At 40.6% G+C, this 19,898-nt stretch overlaps 1 protein-coding gene across 2 annotated transcripts; it reads right to left on the bottom strand.

The window, feature by feature from the left end:
* Positions 1-176: 176 nt before the first annotated feature.
* Positions 177-19,214, bottom strand: eya4 (EYA transcriptional coactivator and phosphatase 4). 2 transcript variants are annotated; one of them, XM_053337337.1, is made up of 16 exons: positions 19,094-19,214; positions 15,268-15,345; positions 14,567-14,633; positions 14,210-14,352; positions 13,633-13,776; positions 13,382-13,464; positions 12,063-12,237; positions 10,720-10,856; positions 10,356-10,439; positions 6,867-6,956; positions 6,436-6,494; positions 5,917-6,077; positions 4,840-4,954; positions 4,554-4,675; positions 2,342-2,442; positions 177-957 (listed from the first exon to the last, which is right to left on the bottom strand). In XM_053337337.1, the coding sequence occupies exons 1-16, from the start codon at positions 19,212-19,214 to the stop codon at positions 877-879; spliced, it is 1,761 nt and encodes a 586-aa protein (XP_053193312.1). In that variant the 3' UTR covers positions 177-876. The 2 variants fall into 2 exon arrangements, with proteins under 2 accessions (XP_053193312.1, XP_053193311.1); XM_053337336.1 differs by lacking the exon at positions 2,342-2,442 and adding an exon at positions 2,159-2,259.
* Between the last annotated feature and the right edge of the window lie 684 nt (positions 19,215-19,898).

Below are 19,898 nucleotides of genomic sequence, written 5' to 3'. Positions count from 1 at the left end.
CAGCCTTATACTGTACTTAGTTTCATGGGTTAAATCTAATCACATCAGTCATATTTCATTATGTAAGAAGATGCATAGGTCATTTGGATAAGTTCACCTTTTTATATCTACATTTCTGAATAAAGAAAAGACATTCAAACACATTAAGGCACAACACATCATGATGCACATCCTTAATCCCCCCACCCCACCCCAGCCAAAAACAATACAAAAATCCAGAAAAAAAGACCCCAAAAACATGATTTCCTTTCATTGACAAACACCCACCACTGCCCTTAAGTTTATTGTAAATAATTTACACAAGTTTCTGACACAGACTGCATTGTTGTGATTATACCACCAGGAAGAAAACATAAAAATAGAAGCAGCTGTTAATCCCACACACATATTGCTGCCTGTACAAAGCCCTCGAATAACTGTTTGAGGATAGTTCATCCAAGATGAACCACAACAGTCCTCCAGATAGTAACCAGGGTGCTCCGAGCACAAACCAAACATCAAGGAGTTGGCCAAAAACCCATCTCCTGGGCCAAGAGAGGTCTGAAACCCTGTACAGGCCTCCAGTCTGCTGCAGCTGGGAGGACAGTAGGCCGGGTATTCCTAGAGGTCTGTCCACAGTTTTGAGGCCAGGGGTGCATTGGGAAGTTGAGTCGCCTCTTGACCCCACTGTCCTTTCCTTAACCTCCTTTCACTTCTCCCTTGCTTCTTAAGACCGTTTAGAGTTTGTAAATCCAGATGTTCAAAAAAAACAAGACAAAAAAAAATCACAAACATTTGCAGTGTATTGTGTGTTCTTAAATAGTTATACAAAAGAAATGGGCTGCCTGGCTGACCATGTCCATAGTAACGTTGCATGAGTCCATATTGCTATAATAGTTACAGGTACTCAAACTCCAGTGCTTGGTGCAATGCCAGCAGGTCAGAGTGACTGGATATCCTCCAGAAAGGCATGTTGTGCTGCGGAGTAGAGACACACACACACAAATGTTATTTAAAACAGGTACAGTTTCATAGATGCACACCACCACCTAAAACCATGCAAGCTACACTACAGTAGCTTGTAGCTTCTTTCTTTGCAAAAGCACTGCAAACAAAATCCATGCAATCCTAAGGCACAAAGAAATAGATCAGCATTTTGGGAAATACATTCTTTGGCTTTTTGCCAGGAGTTTGCTGAGAATATTGATGCTACTCTTTGCATTAACCATAAGACTACAGCTAGCAGCCAAGCTAAATTAGTTTAGTTTAGCATATAGATTACAAAAGATGGAAAATAATCTAAACCTCACAAATTAACATGTTACAGCTTGTTTGTTTTATCTGTGTAAATAATAAAATGGAAAAATATCCAATTTGCAGTGTTGCCTAGCAACTTCATTGTGAAGACAAGACTCAATGCAAAGCTAGCTAGCTGCTGGCCATACAGTGAGCAGGTATGAGAGTGATATACATTTTCTAACTCTTGGAAGAAAGCGAGGACGTGCATTTCCCATAAATGTCAAACTATTCCTTTAACAATCCCAGCACCCAGGATTATGAATGAAACCCAAAAATGGAGAAGAGATTAGATTTATATTCACATTTTAAAGGAAATAAGCCCTATGCGAGTATATCACTACTTCGGTTTTAACTTAGCATCTGTTTTGTTGTGATATAACATTTCTCTCTTACACACACTATCAATGAATATATGCTATCCAGAGATTTCTCCCCAAACGGCTATCCAACATTATTTGCTCTAAAAAAAATAGAGATTGTTGAAAGTGTAATCACTGTGTACATTTGGGCAGCCATTCATTTTCATTGTCAAGGTCGACAATGGTCAAGTGGAGTTTAGAAATACATGATCCAAAAGCATGAATTTCATTTTAATAATCTTACTACAGGTGGTCCATCAACTTGTTTATTTGATTTTCAAAAGGAGGTGCAAAATGTGCATTAGCTGAGTCTCGATCTCTAATTTTCTGACAGTTGCAATTAAGAAGTCTGCTGTCTGCTGCTTTAACAAAGGGGGGAAAAAGCAACAGCAAGTAGAACGTGGAAAAAAAGGTAACGACCAACACAAAACCTCTACAGCAAAGAAAGGCAGGCTTCGTCCAATCAGAGCTCACACTGTGTGGAGTAGACGGGGTCACGGTGAGGTTGCGGGGTCCATTACCTTTTTGGCCGCCTGCTCCTCTTCCACACCGTCCCCAATTACAACATACACTACTTTCCTGCCAAACCTTTGCATTATGCGTTCAAAGCAACTCTCTTTTCCTGCAAAAAAACAAATAAACAAGGGGGAAGGAAGGAAGGTAACAAGGTCAGAGGGGTCAAAGTTCAGAAGTCGTTTGTTTACCTGGCTGGCGGCATGCTCTTCATCCTTCCCATCGCCAATCACAACATATGTAATGTTAGTGCCAAAGCGGGAGACTATACGTTCAAAACAGCTCTCTTTGCCTGGAGACAAACAAATGGCTTTCACAGGTTTTCCTTTATTGTTTACACGGAAATAAACCACAGAAAGATGAAGAGCTGTGTGCATCAGGGTGAGTGATGAGGGGAGACAGGGGAGAAGAGGCTATCACAGACACAAACACAAAACACAATTTTCCCATATAACAGAGCGCTCACTCAGATTAATCCTGACATCCACATGATTTGTCTTGAGAGGCACTTCAGCTCATATAAATATAATCAACCTGGTTACCACGACAACTCCAAGTGCAGACATACTTGTGAGACATATAAGTGCAGACATACTTGTGAGACATACAAGTGCAGACATACTTGTGAGGTCACAGCCCGTATTAACCTTTAAACTTTTTTCTTGTATCTGTGTGAGGCTAATTGTATATATAGTAATTCCATATGCAAAAGTTTGTTTTGTGGCCAGGAGTCCATGGGATATGGCATCTGACCTTAAACACTTAAGCACTCTGCTTGTGTCTTAAACCTCCGGCAGTTGTCATGGTTACCGCATTGCTACGTCCATTTGAATCAAGGCGCTGTGGGGTGAAAAGGGTGTAACATAAACTCACAAACACACACTTGGCTTGAGTTTTCTTGGCTCTCTAACCCACCCCTTAATCCGAGTTGTTTCTTTTTGCTCAGATTGATGTACAGTTGAATGTAATTTAGTGTTGGCCACGGTTGGGGTACATTGGCGTAACCTGCTGGGGATCAGGCTAACAGTGCATTCAGAATGTGGGCGTCCGGCCTGGAAGATCCCACGAGTGTGAAGAGTTGTACGAGGCCAAATCAATATCATGTGAGGAGAGGACGGATATAATGTAGAACAAAGCTGGGATTAAACAAGTTTTATTGAGTCTTAACTGTCCTATACCCCAAGTGCTTGCTTATGCAGTGTTGCATAGCAGATTCTCAAATTAAAATAATGCAATGGAAAAAAAGCAAGTAGTGAATGTAAGAGAATATTACAAGTGGTTTTATGTTGTAGCAGGAGCTTCAGTGGCAGATGCAAACTGTTTTCTTAATGTATGTTGGATCACAATTTTTATATATCAATTTTTAACTATAAATGATCATTAATTTTAAAAAAAAACTTAATTTGTCATGGCTTTATTATTTTTAAGTGTATACTGTAGGTGTAAAAACAAATCATCAAATTTAAGTAAGTTTGGATTGAGGGGTCACATTAAAGGTGCCCTGCAGAGTTTTCTTATAAACAAACAAAACTTATATTAACAATCAATGCTTCTCACAAAACACTTAGAGTAAAAGAAATATTTTAAATCATGCAATATTTACATCCATGCTTGCTAGCTTTCAGTCTTCTTAACTGTCTTTGCAAGCGCTTTGCCATGTTACTGTTACAAACTGTCCATCAGTGACAGTGTGATTGAGAATGTGTATTCTTATTCCTAAATCCTAAGAACTTATGCATGAACATTGCACAAACAAAATAGGGACCCACGCCACTTTGCTCTATAGCACCTCTAGTGGTCAAATATTCCACAAGATACCTTTAAGTTTCCAGTGCATGTAAAAGTAACTGCAAAGCTGTATAAAATGATAATGAGAAATAATGACCCTGCATCAAATCTGTTTCCATTTACTAACAGTCAATATTGTTGTCTGGAGAAAGGTGTACTTTGATGCCAGCTTTAAATTATTATGTTTTATTATTTTACTAAATCTATCAAGAATGCATAGCTACTTGAGTGGACGGGTTCTACTGTCATGCACACAAACACAAGCACCCAAAAAGAGTGTAAAATAATATATGTCAAACATTCCCACACCACCCCTCAATGAACCTGAGCTCAATTAACTATAAATTGAATATGATAATAGGGAACAGGGTATCGGTAACATGTGGAAGTAGATGAAGAAATGACAAAATCATGAGTAACCAACAACATACATGGGACATTTGAACCTTTAAAATACCATAAGTCAAATACATAGCAAATCCTAATTCAATATTTTTTCAATTTAATTATTTCCATTCTGCATTATCTTATTTCTGCCAATATTAGATTATAGAATATATAAAATGTCTGAAGGCATTTTTGTTGCTACAGCTGCTGTGTGTGTTTGCTCCTTACCTATTTTTGTTGCACTGTAAATGTTCTCAATGGGGAAAACAGAACCCAGACTATATAAGAGAACTTTAGCCAGCGCTGGTATGAGCTGCGTTGTGGTCACCAACACATTTACACAGTTACTCCTGTGGGACACAGATAGAGATAGAGATAGAGAGAGGACACATTATCTACAGTACAGGAGAGGTGGGTAAGTAAATTTAGAACAGGATTGCATGCAGGAGTAACGTCATACTACTCCATGTCCCGAGAATATATACAGAGAGATAAACACAACATGAATAGGCACCTGGAGCTGATGATGGACAGGGACTTGAGAGCGTGAGTGAGCCAGGAGTCAGTCAGGGCCTCCACCTCTGCTCTGAGCTGCAGCCAGGCGTCTCTCTTAGCGGGACCCAGCAGACCTAAAAGCATGCACAGCATGAACTCATGAAATCCTTGGAGCAGCAGGCATCACACACACATGAGTAAAAAGCAGGAAAGGTCAGGGCATTCTAAACGAGGAAAAACGAGGAACCCCTAAGGTCAACAAGGGTTAGACTCATATACCGGTATAATCTTTCTGACGTGTGCCATTAATGAAAGGTAATAGTGAAAATGAGTAAAATGAAAATTTCTTGTTTTTGAATTAGTAAGTGAATAGATGTCATTTTAAAGGAAATGATTTGCAGAAGTGTTTCATTTTGGTTTAAATGTTTTAGAATATTTTCTACTTTAACACAAATAAACTTCATATTTTCTTTTGCCATGAAATTGGTCAAATTCAAATATTTAAAGACAGTGAAAATGTATCCAAATCATTGGCCACTAGCAGCTATTTGACCAACATCAGCCTTCAAAATACCTTACTGATGGAAAACTATATAAACAGCCACATACTGTAATTTACTGTTCTTACAATGGCTGACCTGAGGTTTCTTTGGTATATTTATATGTGTATACTGGATATTCACTAGTATGTATTTATTTTAATACTCAACTTTATCTGGCTCCCAATTCAAGATTTTATTTCTGTTTTTCTATTTTTAGTAATTGCTGATTATTATTATCAGTATTATATTATTATGATAAATTTCTTAAAAAAAGACTTTTAGCTTTACATTAAATACATTTAAATTATTGTTTAAATCTAACTTTTATACTCTAGATTGTTAAAATTCTGTTTTGCAAAGGTTTAAGAAATAATTCACATAATATAACATCCATAATATGTTGAAAAAACAAAAAAAATTATGTTTTCAGACACAATATCTCCCAAATATTCAGTTTCAGTGGAGAATTTACAGCTTCAACTGAACAAAAACCCATTTAAGATGACCCTCCACCTGGCCCCGGTGTCCAGTAAACTCCTGTCTGATTGGCTTACCCCCCACATTGTTTTTGTATGTGCTATACAACTCTTTGACTCGTCGGTAGCGGAAGGCCAGTTTCCTCATCCAGTCGACCCCACCGCGGACACCCGTAGCCAGGCACAGGTTGGCGCTGGTTGCAGCTGCATGGAAGCCATCAGTTGCAAAACTGTAAGTACTGTCAATAATAATGATATGTTTTATTTGAAAAATCTGCTCTGGTAGAACACAATTAATAAATGGTTCATGGTGCAGTACTATAAACAAAACTGTTAGAAGTATTTGTAAGACAACAATGAAAAAAATCTTTAAAGGTTGTGAATATAATAAAATATGCACGTTTTAATATTTTATTCTGCTCATAATTGATGTGATGAAAAATATTATTAATCTTAACAAAGAACCAATAATAGTACCATATAATACAAACATAACAAATACTGTAACATGTGAATTTCAATTATGGCACTAATTAAAGATTATTAGCACTATTTGTAAACGTTAACCAACACATTTATGAAATGTTAAATTCTCACCTTAAGTCCTGCCCATTGTCATCTGATGACACATCATCAATATGTACCTGATCACACTCCTGTACACACAAACACAGACACAAATCACACTCATTAAAAATCGAAACTTTTTTGTAACATGAGGAGGGACATTAATGTTTTCATCATCAACAATTATAACAAAACTAAGTATACTGGAATTATAACAATATAGTAATATATATGTATGTGTGCTGCACCTACTGCAAGTTGTGTATTACATTACTTTATACCACTAGGGGGCAGTAGTAGTATTTCACTGAATGGCAGCTTTGCCTCAAGAAACTTTAACTGTTCAATGCTGTATTTTGGAAAAAATCTGAATGCGGTGCAACAAATGTTCAGTTTCCTTAAACATATCCTTGAATGTTTTAAAAGCATGTTTTTGTTTGTGTCTGATGTCTGTGTCTCACCTCCAGATCATTAAAGAATAAGTGTGTGTCAGCCAAGTTGAAGATCATCTCTTCCATCCTCAGACCCAGCGTTACTGCCATAGGAGGGTCCTAAAGAAGGAGAAATGCATCATCATCATCATCATCATCATCATTACGATAGTCATTGTCATATCCTCTTTCCAGAAGCAGTTGTTCTTTCTCTCCACAACAGTAATTTATAATTTTACACCACCAACCCCTTAACCCCCTTCCCTGAAGGCACCAATTCACACCCGCCCCCCTACTTGTAGAATTGGTATGCTCCACTCATCACAGCAGATGCTGACAGACAGGTTGCACTTGTTCTGTCCCATCAACATTCCTCATGCTTGGTGGGGGGTGTTTGCAGCGTTATGTGTGTGTGTGGTGGAGGGATTGAGAGGAAGAGTGTGTGTGCCTTCGTATGTGTGTATTGCAGAGAGTGGGCACCCTCGAAGGGAGACGTGTGGAGTGTGTGTGGTATGTGAATGGTTTGTGTGTGTGTGCGCGAGTGTTTGGGAGAGCGCAGCCTGCCCTGCCAGCCGAGGCTCAGCTGCAAAAACCATCATCTGTGATAGGTCAGCGAGGGTCGACAGCTTGCCGCGCGATTCGCTGACACTGTCAGACGACCAGAATAGAAAGAAACTAATAGGAAGGAGAGTGAAAGTGAGCGAATGAGGCTTACAGAGATAGAAAGAGACAGAGAGACAGAGACAGAGACAGAGATTGTGGGCATTGCCGAGTGTGGGAAAGTGCAAAAAAACGTTGTGCGAATGCTCCATGAAGTTCAAAGATGTGTGTGTGAGAAGTGTGTCAGCGTGCTAAAGAGATAACAATTTTGAATTTCTTTTCAGTCACAGAGACTGACAAGAGGCCCTTGAATCAGTCTCTCAGGTACTGATTACGTTGGCTGCTAGCCAAAACAGAGCTGCAGACATCACTGTTTGTCAAAACACTCACAGATGAAATGTGTTCATTCTCTCGGAGCAGTTGAATTTGGCTGCACTTTGGGCTCCAGATAGACTGAGGTAGTTTTTATTTTATTTTTTGTAATATATTGCCAGACACATTCAATCAATCACAGCCTGGCAAGGGTAGCCTGCAACAATTCCTCTCTCCACCTCCGCTGTTATCATTTGAGCTCTGGGAACTCAACACTTCATGATGATATGAACATCATCCCTGGTTATAAGAACTCCAGCCGTGAAAAACGAGGAGTGTGACGGGTCTGTGTCTGTATGAGAGAATGCGCTTCTCTGTGTATATTCATGAAAAGCGAAACATCATTTAGGGAAGATATATCCTCATAGCCTGTGTGATAGGGGTACTTAGGTCTTGTGGTTGCTATGTCGACAGTGTAAACACTATTTTGGGGCGAGGTGTGAACAGACACAGCTGCTGCTATATTTCTTAAGGGCAGCGGCAAATGAGTTGAAAAAAAAAGCCCTTACAAATATTTTAAGGCATATATTCAGATATGATCTTTTTCATGCAAATTCTTTGTCATGAATCAGTGCACTCAAGACTTGTGCTTTATCACAAAACATGACATATTATCAGTATGGACATGACACCTAATTTTGTCTTTGGGAAGTGAGCCGTTGAAATCATGCGTCTCATTCATCATTTGTTTTGCGAGTGAGAGTGGGATGCACGGCTTTCTCCTTGCCAAGACTTGACTTGTGATATCATCCTTTGGTATTCAGAGTTTCTCTACAGTAAATACAACACAAACCAAGCTGAATTAACCACAGGGCCGCAAGTGTGTGTATGCGCACCCACACACGCACGCACGCACACACACACACACACACACACACACACACATACCTACACACACACACACACACACACACACACACACACACAGAATGATTTACAACTCACCAGGGACTGTCTTATAACCATTAAATCCCAATTGCCAAACATTAAATTCCATGACTGCAGAGCTACTAGGAAGTACATCAGTACCCACAAACCCATGTGTAAAACGGCTGGGCTCCTATGGTTCTGTGGAAGACTGGCTCCAAATGCTCTGTGTATACTGTGCCAGCTTTTGTTTGACTGCCAAACAAGTTTTCAGAATGGACTCTGCAGGCCGCAGTGGGATGCAAAGCCTGTACAGGCAGGCTGGTGGCTACTCCGGTGCCACAGGAAACGACATCACCCAATAAAAATCTGCAGCCTTGGCCACATAGAATGATCCCAGGTCAGAGCCAGGAACTTTTAAAATCAAGGGGAACTATAAACAGTGTAGCTGTTATGTGAGAAGGCGAGACCACCAAATAAGTTCACAACGGAGACTGAAATAAACATCAGCCCAAGCAAGAAATTAGCATGTCAAATTATGATTAAACTAATGTAAGCATGGCCAATTCATAAATCGCTTTTAAATGGATTCTTATGTAGCACATTTATGTTGTTTATGTTGTTTTTTATGTATGTGGTCACCATCATAAAACAACTGTAACACTCCTCAAGTAGCTGATGTAATGTTAGAAATCCACTGAGGGAAATTAAGCTTATTTGAATTGTATGCTCAGTGTTAGCTGTATTTTATAAAATACTGCTTAAAAACAGAATTTACAGATAAAACAAGCACTCTTCAAGCAAAGGAGTAAGTTTGATTTCAGAAGTGGTGGGCTATCAATTGAGGGTACAAAAACAACAGCGCAAAAAAAAAAGAGGCACTACTAAGACACTATCTCCATTTAAAATCACTATTTGCATTGTTCTTCAATAGAGCTCTTGATGGTCTTATATATGACTGTTGTGTAGCTGTAGCATCTTTTTTTAGAATATCAACTTTTAGGATAATATACAGAAGGATATCAATATACAGCAGAAATGATCTGCCTGAGAAAAAAAGAGGAGGTGGAATTTTCTTTTCAGCCCTAACCAGCATCTGCAAGGCTTGGCAGCCTGTATGTAGCCTGACAGGCAAAGCTTGGGGGGAAAAAGTCCATACTAGTCCAGACTAACATTATTGTTGAGAGCGCACCATAAAAATGGAAGGCAACCCAGATGAGCACTATCAGCATTTTGATTCTCTACTTCTCTCCTCTCTCATTTTGGACAGTCAGAAGTCATTGTTAAGAGAGGTTTTTGTGAGTAAATCAAGGTGAAACTGTAATCCCCACATCCTGAAATAACAACCTTGTCTTCTGTCTTGGGTCAGTCAGTAACAGGATGACGCATCATCATACCATGCTTCAATAATGCAGCAATTATCTTCCAGGCTTTGAGACGTTGATGCTTAAGCTATAACTCCACCATTTAGCTAATTCTGGTAAACCTGGAGCAAAGTGTTCAGGTTCATCACTCTTCATTTAACCAAAACTAGAGCAATGTTATCCCAGCTGTAACCTGGGATTTGGCAGACAGAAACAAAATGGATGGGTAGACTGACCAGGTGCAGAATGGATCTAGAGGGTCCTGATGATATAACAATAATTACAGATTGACAGTGAAGGTTGGCTGACATCTTACCTTGCCATATTTCTGTGCGTAGGACCCCGTGAGCAGAGAATGGAAGACAATGATTGTCTCATCCAGATCCCACACAAAAACCCTCTATAGAAAAAAAGAAAAACAATGGAAGATGGTTTTTCAGACATGTTATGTCTATTGCTTCAGCCCATACATGCATGTACACCCAAATGGACCGTGACATGGGTGGTCCTGCTCTTTATCAGTTGCTCCTCTGTTGTGTTTTTAGACTCGAGAGAGCAGAGATGACGAAAATCAAAGGGAATACCATATATCCACTGAGATTTGAATGGAATATGCAGTCACTACTGTAAAGGCTCTGTCAGTATATATATTTTAGTTTGGTTTTTTTTTGGTACCTTACCTCAAGGTCACTATCAGGAGGAGGGGAGGGGTTGTTCTTGCGGCCCCTGCCCCGGGACTTGGACCCCCCACTCCGGCAGGCTCGGTCATCCAACTCTTTGATGGGGGTGGAGGGGCTCTGCACTGTATCAAAGTCCCCTGAGGTTGCACACAAACACAGACAGGATTCAACTTTTAAATCACTGGAAATTTACAAATGATCAAATATCTGTCTCAAGCTGCACGAGTGATCGCAACCTATAAAGCAACGGTAATGATGTGGGGTTTGAGTTGATCCCACAGGTGTTCTGGAGTTGTATCCACTTCAGGAAAAGTAATAACTCAGACTTTGCACAGTAATAAGCCATCTTGTCAGGTTTCATAATTCAAGGTAATTGGCATGACAGATCAACATAAAGACTACCAAGAAAACTAAACAAAAGCACCATTGGTATTCTGAGTGATTCACGATAACATGTAAATGTAAAGATTTAAGAGAGGACGGGGAAAGATGGAACCGTGTCATAAATTAGAAAAGTTAAGGTAATCTGATGCCTCTTGTATAGATACTGTACCTACAAAAATCTGCAGCAGCATATATGCACGCAAAAGCACACACATTCTTGCACACACACCTCCTAATGCCATATGCTCCCACTGCTGTGTGGTAACTAGAACCAGACCTTAAGCTTCGGCACTCATATTGTTATGTCTCAATCAGGGAGAGCGGGAGAGTGGTGGTGGGGGGGGTGGGGGGTGGGGAGGGTGAATAAAGACACAAAAAGACACAGAGAGTATGTGAGCGACCGAAAGAAAGAGACTGAGGAGAAGAGGAGAAAAAAAGAGTGAGGAAGGCGGCGACAGAGAAAGTGCCAGTGACAGGAAGAATGATAAGCTCCTTTAATCAGGCTTCCTGAATTACCGCCAAGATAAACCCAGAAAAAATGTGAAAAAAGAAGCTGAAATTTGAATAGCAAGTCATATTGCTGTACAAATGGGCGTGCTTTCTTTTTTTCTCCTTTTTTGTTCTCTCCTACTTGTCTACAAAAGTGCAATATTTTATGCAACTTCCCTCTAATCAAAAACTCTAGTGTAAACACATCCTGATTCTCCAATTAGTGAGTATGATGCCAGGTAACTATGACTACAGCTTGGAGTTACTTCCTGTACTCCATCATGCCTGAAAGAGAGTTTTGAACTCAGTTACCCAAACTGCGGTATTTTCTACTGGAAACAAGATTACGGAGCCACAATTGGCAGCGGGTGAAAAAAACAAAATCGGACATTTTTGTTTGCATATTTATGAAGTTATGACTGCAGTATTGACTGTTTCATCCAGACTACTTGTTTCTTTATAGGACAAACCTGGGTGAAGTTCAGCAGCCTGTCCAGTCATGGCGGGGGTGGGATCTTGCAGCTGGTAGGCCGCTGTGGAGCCTGTACCATCCACGCTGTTGGAGGTCATATATGTCCCATAAGTGGAGGCGGAATAATACTGGGCGTACTGGTTTTGGCCAAACGTTGTGTATGAGGGATAATCCTGCAGAGAGTGACATGAATTATGAGCCCAGAAAGACACAAAGTGATAGAAGCAGAGACAAAAAGAAGAAGAAAAAAAAAACCAACAGGAAAATAGAGATGTTTTACTTTTCTGGAATGGTTCAGACTGACTTTTGAAGAGAGATTTTTACAAGTGTTCCCTCTCATCTCTGTAATCTTTTATCCCCTCTGTTCTGTTTTTTATATCTCCTAAACAATTAAAGCCTTGTGTTGCCATTTTTTACGGACCCAGTGGAGATGGGCGCTTTTATGAGCCAGCTCTCTAAACCTGTCACTGTGTCCATCTCTACAAGTCCTTGTAAACTGGAGCAAACCACATGAATGCACACACGCGCACAAATTTAGTGTGTAGTTATGCCGCGACAGTTGGACGCGAGCCTGCATACACACAGACTTGCTTTCTATCAGTCCTTCTCTTCTTTTCCCACTATTTTTTTGTTAAACTCTCTCTCTCTCTCTCTCTCTTTCTCTCTCTCTCTCTCTCTCTCTCTCTCACACACACACACACACGCACACACACACACACACACACACACACACACACACACACACACACACACACACTTTTCCCCTTAATCCACCCACACTGGCCAATCCTTGACTTTCTTTCTGTAAACAGCCACATCTATCATAGTGGGACATTAAAATCCCCCTTTAAGCATTTTACTACCACAATGCAATTCATCATATAGACATAGAGAAATATTCGGAACAAAACACTCTTTCACAAAGACTAATTGTCTGTTTCTTTCCTAAGTTTGTCCCCATAGCGAGGTTGCAGCATAATTAGATTTTATTTCTCCAAGCTGCTTTGAATGAGGAAAGTTGTGTGGGAGCGTGACTGTAAAACCACTCCTGGTCTCAAATACTATAGCAACTGCACCGCACAAAATCTTCATCTTTTATTTGAGCCAGCATAATGAGTCAAATGACATTCACTTGACCACTCAGAGAAAACATGTATTGTAACATAGTTGATCTGCTCTGGCAAGAGCCCCTTGAGGAAATAGGCTTTCATATCGGCCTGGGAAAGTGAATGTTAGAGCTTTAGCTTACTTTCAGCTGGGCAGGACAAGCGGCCCAGGTTTAAACTATACATACAGACGGTGGACAAGCTGGGGTACCTGCTGTGTGGCAGTGTAGTTGGCGGGGTTGGACACTGAGTTGTTGGTGGCGTAGAGGCCTGAGGAAGGAGTGAAACTTGAACCTGGAAAGAAAAGCAAGCACATCACAGTGAAGGCCAATTTCCAGTCTCCATTTACAGCAAGAATTTAAAATATGGAGAAAATCCCAGTTTAGTATTATTTTTTCTCAATTGAAGGCAGGACAGATAAGGAACCGCTGCAGTGTTTTAGCGCATGCGTTTCCTACTGACCTGGCATCTGATAGGGTGAGTAGGCAGTCTGTCCGGGCTGAGGCGTGGTGAAGCTGGGGCTGTAACTGAGGCCTGTCTGGAGAGGAGACTGACTCTGGGCTAGGCCGCTCTCTGTCTTTATACCCGGTAGCATCACACCGAGATCTGTGATGAGGGAAAAAAACAAAGTATTATATAAGGTTTGAATATGTTACTTATATTACATTGTCTCCCATTCACTGTATGTTATTGGACTACATTTTAATTTACTTTAGTACAGCTGATATTACATCCATTACTTCCATTAGGCCTACTGAATGAGTTTTTTTTTTTTTTGCTTTCATGATTCAAAACTGCATAATTACGTAGTTAATCCCAATAGTCAGTCAGCATAAAAGAGAAAAGTAATAAGAGTTTAATTTGTTTTTCTTGCAGTTTGAATTCTCTGGTTTTGTCCATTTATAACCACATGGGAAACATCCAATCATGGTCTCTTCTGGCGCTTGTATGTAAATGGTTTACAAAATAGGCCCTTGCTTAAAACTGTTCAACCACTCCATGTCATTGTGTGGTTTTGAAAGCGTGTGTTTGCTGATACCATAGGTGGACAGTCCGTAGGCCTGTCCTGTCTGGGAGTACGCGGTGTAGACAGTTGACTGCTGCATGCTGCTGAACTGGGGCTGGCCAGCGTACGTCGGCATGGGCGGAGCTGCTGGTGTGGAGAGGATGTGAGGGTAGGGCCTAAAAAAAGGCAAAACAGGTGAGGTGAATACAAGGTGGATAATGACGGAATATGGGACAATAAAGGATGATAATAACGATGGAATGATAGAATTGCGAGTAAAAGCAAAGATTTAGGGCAGTTGCATTACAGAAGTATCAGAGAGGCTACACTGATAAGGATTCTTAGACAGCACGTGCATCAGTTATCTGTTATGTAAAAAATCAGACTTACTTTGATGGGTAGAGGGGGGGAGAGTACTGGTGGGCTGAGCGAGGGCTGTATCCGCTGCTGGTGATTACTAAAAACAGCACAATAATCAAAAACAACAAGGCAACACCAGATTACAGATGGTGTCAACTCAAATCTCCTGTTTCCCTTCACATTTCACAAAACCACTGCTGAACAGCATAATTCGCAGCCTCTGGCTTGTTTGAGTTGAAATGCTGTTCCAGTAAACATAATTTGAAGCATTTTGAATGGAGAGGAGCCAAATTCTCTCTGCAGTCCACGAAACCCTAACAGCGGGCCTCATAGTAAAACACAATGTCTGTTTGTGGTCATTGAGATGTCAGAGCTCAGCACTGACAAACACCCTGCTGCTTCCAAACCCTCACTGTGCATTGCTTTATGTTTTTGTGTGTGAGTGTGTTTTGCAATGCGAAGGAGCAAGGGGTTGTGTGTGAGTCTAAAAAAAAAGACCAGTGTAAAAATGTCTCTTCCTTTCTTCTCATTCCTCTGCCAGCCTTTGATGACGCAATGCAAGGACAGGCAATGCTTCATGGGATTAAAGCTTTCAGCGAGCCTACCATGGAGCTGAAACTCATGATGGTGTTTGTGCATCAGACAAAACAAGGCAAAATATAGCTGAGACTCGAACACAATGACCTTTGAATTCCTCTCCAACTGAAAAAACATGTGTGTATGTCTGTTACCTGAGCAGGCGTATGTGTCCAGTGCTGTGTCGCCTGTCGTAGTAACCGTATCGCTGTTGTTCATAGGCTCTGTTTTCACTTAAGGAAGAAGGAAAAGATCAGTGTCAGGGGAGGCCAGTAGAGAAGTGCCATCACACACACACACACACACACACACACACACACACACACACACACACACACACACACACACACACACACACACACACACACACACACACACATACACACAAACACACAAAGAAAAACATTTCATTCCATTCATATCAGTTTGTATGCTGTGTGCAGTGTTTCCCCCTGTAATAAAATTCCACAACAGGTTTTCTATAACCAAGTCCATATACACCCATGACCTTAAGCTTTTATTCCTCCTTATGTTTTTAATGTCATGTTTCAGTTTAGGAAAAGTCTGAAATCAATTAAATTAAATGATCAAGTTTAAAAATATAATCGTGCAAGGTGACCCTTTGGTGAAATCCCCAGATATTTTCCGACTTCCCCAGCAAATTCATCAAATTTCCCAACTTTTTTCAGAAAATCCTTGACTGGCGGGAACCTTGCATATTCATAACACACACATACACACACACTGATACAATTACAACGGGATCCAAAGAGCAGAGAACACAGCACAGCAAAATGAAAAATCAATCAGAGCAATTCGGGCACAAAAAACATCAGATCTAAGACAAGCCTAAATGATAGAAACTCATCCCGTTTGTATTTAAGGTAGTATGACTTTTGGGCTTGGATTCACACACATGCACCGCTGTACCATAGTCCTTGGAGCCCGGAGCAGGGGGCGGGCTGCTGCAGCCCAACAGCCAATCAGCCGTGTTTAGAACTGTCATGTTTTCACCTAAAGGGGTGCAAGGTGGGAAGGTGGTGAGAATATGATGCACTGAGAACCAGATATCAATCTCAGGGATATGGGACATGGTGATACTGCTTTAAAAAGGGAGACATTTGTATTGTAAAGATATTTTACATTTGGAATAGTACAATCTTTTAAGATAAACGTATTGACCTTATTGCTGAGTGCTAAATGAGAGGGAATAGTCTAACATTTTGGTTATTCACTTTTTTTTCAAGACTGAGATGTGAAGATCTCATGTCTGTAAGCTAGATCCAGGTGACAATATATATAATGGAAACAGCTAAAGTGGCTCTATCTATTCAATACATAAGTCATAACATGATAAATAATAAGTTTTAGAGGTATTGGTATAGGAGATGGATTTCTTTTTTTTTCTTTTTTTTTTACATTTGGACAGAGCCAAGCTGTTTCCTCCTGTTTTCAGTTTTAATGCTAAACTAACTGTCTCCATATTTAGCTTACAGACATTAAAAGTGGTATCAATATTCTCATCTGAGTCTTCACAATCTCAAGGCGAATAAGCATATTTCCCAAAATGTTAAACTATTCCTTTAGTAACTGCTGATCCACTGACATTGATGAGCACACCTGCACCCATAAATATTTTTCTCAGTTATTTTTGTGCTTTCTCCCTGAACAGGATTAAAACTCATCATCACTGACCATCTGAGAACTCGATTAAATTCAGGACAACTTCATTAATCCCCTCAGGGAGCAATACAACCTATTGGACAAGCCCTAATGAAGACAAATGAGTTGCTATGGAGATGGCCCTCAGGCCAGAGTGCTGGTTGATGTCAGGTGAGGGGAATGCTGGGTATGTAGTTTGTTTTGGCTGTCAGCATGTAGTCTCAGCTCTGTCTGCTTAAACCATTAACTGTGATCTCATCAAAAATGATTTAAAGTGCTCTAATATGGTCTGAATGCACTGTTAAGTCCACTCTGAGCACGGCTATTTCTGTAAATGTGAATGTGTGTGTGTGTTGACACATCAAGTTGACCAAAATGCAGTATCTCACTTTTTCCATTACATTGCTATTAAAAGTGGTTTCCATTGCATGTTGAATCACCGATAGATCAAAGGATTGCCCTCAACCAAAGCACTTACATCCAGTGCTATTACATCAAACTGCCTTGTCAAAAATGATTCCAGAGGACAGAGAATGAGAGAGGCAGAGATCAAGGCTGACAGAAGAAAAAAGATGTAAAGAAGGAAAGAGAAACGCAGACAGACAGAGGAAAAGAAAAGGGAGAAAAGGAGAGGGTAGGACAAAAGGAAGAAAAAGAGGAGAGGGCTTGCTGGTGTTGACATCTAAGAGAGCGGTGATGCTTTAATGCTCTTGTAAAGGAAATAGTTTCCAGTGGGATTTTGGACCCGCACTTCGACATATACACTCAAACACACACATATACACACACGCTTTGCCAAGTGGTTAGCGGAGGAGAGCAAAAGTGCTTCACCGTGTGTTTACACACATTCTCCGGTGGTTTACTCAAGCACTCGTGCCAGCATGGATGTGTGTATGCGTGTGTTTGCATGTGCAAGTCTTCTTCCGTCTCTATAAATTCCTCAAAAAGTACTTATCTCTGCAGGTCAAAAATCTTTCTAACTGATGACTTTGCAGTAGATTTCATTACATTACACTGATCAAGCACTTTTGTCCAAAGTGACTTACATTACAATAAGCGCATTCAACCTCTGTTGGAGGAAGAGCAAAGATGTCATAAGTGCATCTCCCCAAAACAAACAATTACATAAAGAGTTTGCTCAGCAGAAGTGCACTTTATTAATTTATTTAGCTACATATCTCAATAAATGAGACATCATTAAGTGCTAGCATGTTGTGCTGAGGCGTTGTCTGAAACACTTACTTTATTAAATTTTTCATTACAGATGAAAATGTGGATTCATCTATGTAGCACTTGAGTAGTTTAGCATTTTGGGAATTATGGTTTTGCTTTCTTGCGTAGAGTTAGATGAGAAGATGTTTTTTATGAGGTAAATATGACGCTACAGACAGCAGCTGGTCAACTTTGCTGAACATGAAGACTGGAAAGTGCTAGCTTGGCTCTGTCCAAAATTATTAAAATCTACCTACCAGCACCTTTTAAGGCTAGCTAAGTAGCATGTTTTTGTTTGTTTTATCCGTACTGTAACCAAAGTATGAAAATTAAACGTTGCGGTTTTAAGGGGGTTATGTGCTTCTTCCTGCTTCCAGCCAATTAGCTGCTGGCTGGAGAGTCATATATAGATGGGTACAAATTAAAGGAAAAAAAAGCTGTCTTAGTAAAGTGTTGAGCCACCATGTGCCACCAGAACAAGTTCAATGCACCTTGTCATTGATTCTACAAGTCTCTGAAGTCTACTGGAGGGATGAACACAGACATCCCAACTCTTCCGGAAGTTCCGGGAGTCTCCCGCATATGGATAGCGGCTCCCTGACACCCGCAAATGAGATCCAATCTCCCGGAATCTGGAGTGAGTGAGCAAAAGCGCGCACGAGAGTGACTGTGTGTGTGTGTATGCTGCAGGGCATGACTAGGAGTTAATTATTTAATTCTACCATGCAGTGCACCCTTGTGGAAGCCTCTGCACTCCTTATGTTTCTCCACTCATTTATTCAGGTTTTTCCTTTAATTTGTCACCCATCTGTATATCGTACAGACATGAAAGTGCACTAACTCTAATTCTCAGCACTAACTCTCAACAAGAAAGCAAGTAAGTGTAATTCCAAAAGTGCTCAAGGATTCCTTTAATGTGGAAATTTGGAGTAGTGGTGCATCGCCCTTGTCTTTCCAATTTTTGGATTCTCATTGAGGTCTAAATAGGACTTTGACAATAGAATTGGCCTGTAAATAATATCAGACCATGATACAAAATTAAGCTAAAACTCTGTTTTGTACACTAAAACTGTACTGCAGCACTAAACTGAAATTCTGCCTTCTCACCTCCTGTTCCATTGGTGGTGATGGAGGGGCTGCCAAGGTTGTTCTTGTCCAGCTTGGAGCCCGTGGAATCTCCACCTCCCACACGATTATTATGAGGACTGGCTAGGTCCTGCATTTCCATAGACCTAAGAGGGGAGAGGAGGGGGAGGGAGAAAGGGGGAGACTAAGATGAGCTGCGATTTTTGAATCAATAACAGATCAACAGCTGGGAATATGCCACCTTTATATATTAGGTTAAGATCTCATTCAATGACACACTGTGTTATCTACGCACGCACGCACGCACACACACACGCACGCATGCATGCACGCACGCACACACACACACACACACAGTCGTAAACTTCATGCTTCTCAGTACCAGTTAGCTTACATGAGCATGTGTTCAGAGGCGCTAGACATTGTCTGCGGGCCTGCTGGCTCTTTTATGGTGTGTTGTGTATGTATGTATGAGTATGTGTGTGTGTGTGTATGTATGTGTATGTGTGTCTGTGTGTGTGTGTGTGTGTGTGTGTGTGCGCACTTCTGGGCTCCAATACAAACCCACAGCTTGCCAGCATGCTTTAGTTTTACAATGTGTTCCACATGCATGACTGGGATGAACTAGCACTCAAGGTGGTGTGTGTGTGTGTGCGTGTGTGTGTGTGTGTGTGTGTGTGTGGAGGGTTGGAAGTGAAAGTAAATAGAGTCATGAGTAGAATGAAGATGCATATTTATGGTTGGCCTGAATGTCAGTGGTAGAATTCGTCCCTTCACAACACTGGGGTGTTTATTGTTTATTTGGATCACTATTAGTTGTTACCGT

This window comes from Scomber japonicus, chromosome 17 (genome assembly GCF_027409825.1).
Source record: "Scomber japonicus isolate fScoJap1 chromosome 17, fScoJap1.pri, whole genome shotgun sequence".
In the NCBI taxonomy this organism is placed as follows: domain Eukaryota; kingdom Metazoa; phylum Chordata; class Actinopteri; order Scombriformes; family Scombridae; genus Scomber; species Scomber japonicus.
This window is presented reverse-complemented; position numbering and strand designations above follow the sequence as displayed.

Bases quoted from the DNA above. Each gene is read 5' to 3' on its own strand.
- eya4 (XM_053337337.1), bottom strand. From the start codon at position 19,214: ATGGAAATGCAGGACCTAGCCAGTCCTCATAATAATCGTGTGGGAGGT. The intron at 13,777-14,209 runs GTATCAGCAAAC...CCCTCATCACAG, and splicing joins CTACGGACTGTCCACCTATG to ATCTCGGTGTGATGCTACCG. The intron at 4,955-5,916 runs GTAAGCCAATCA...GCATGCTTTTAG, and splicing joins ATACAAAAACAATGTGGGGG to GTCTGCTGGGTCCCGCTAAG.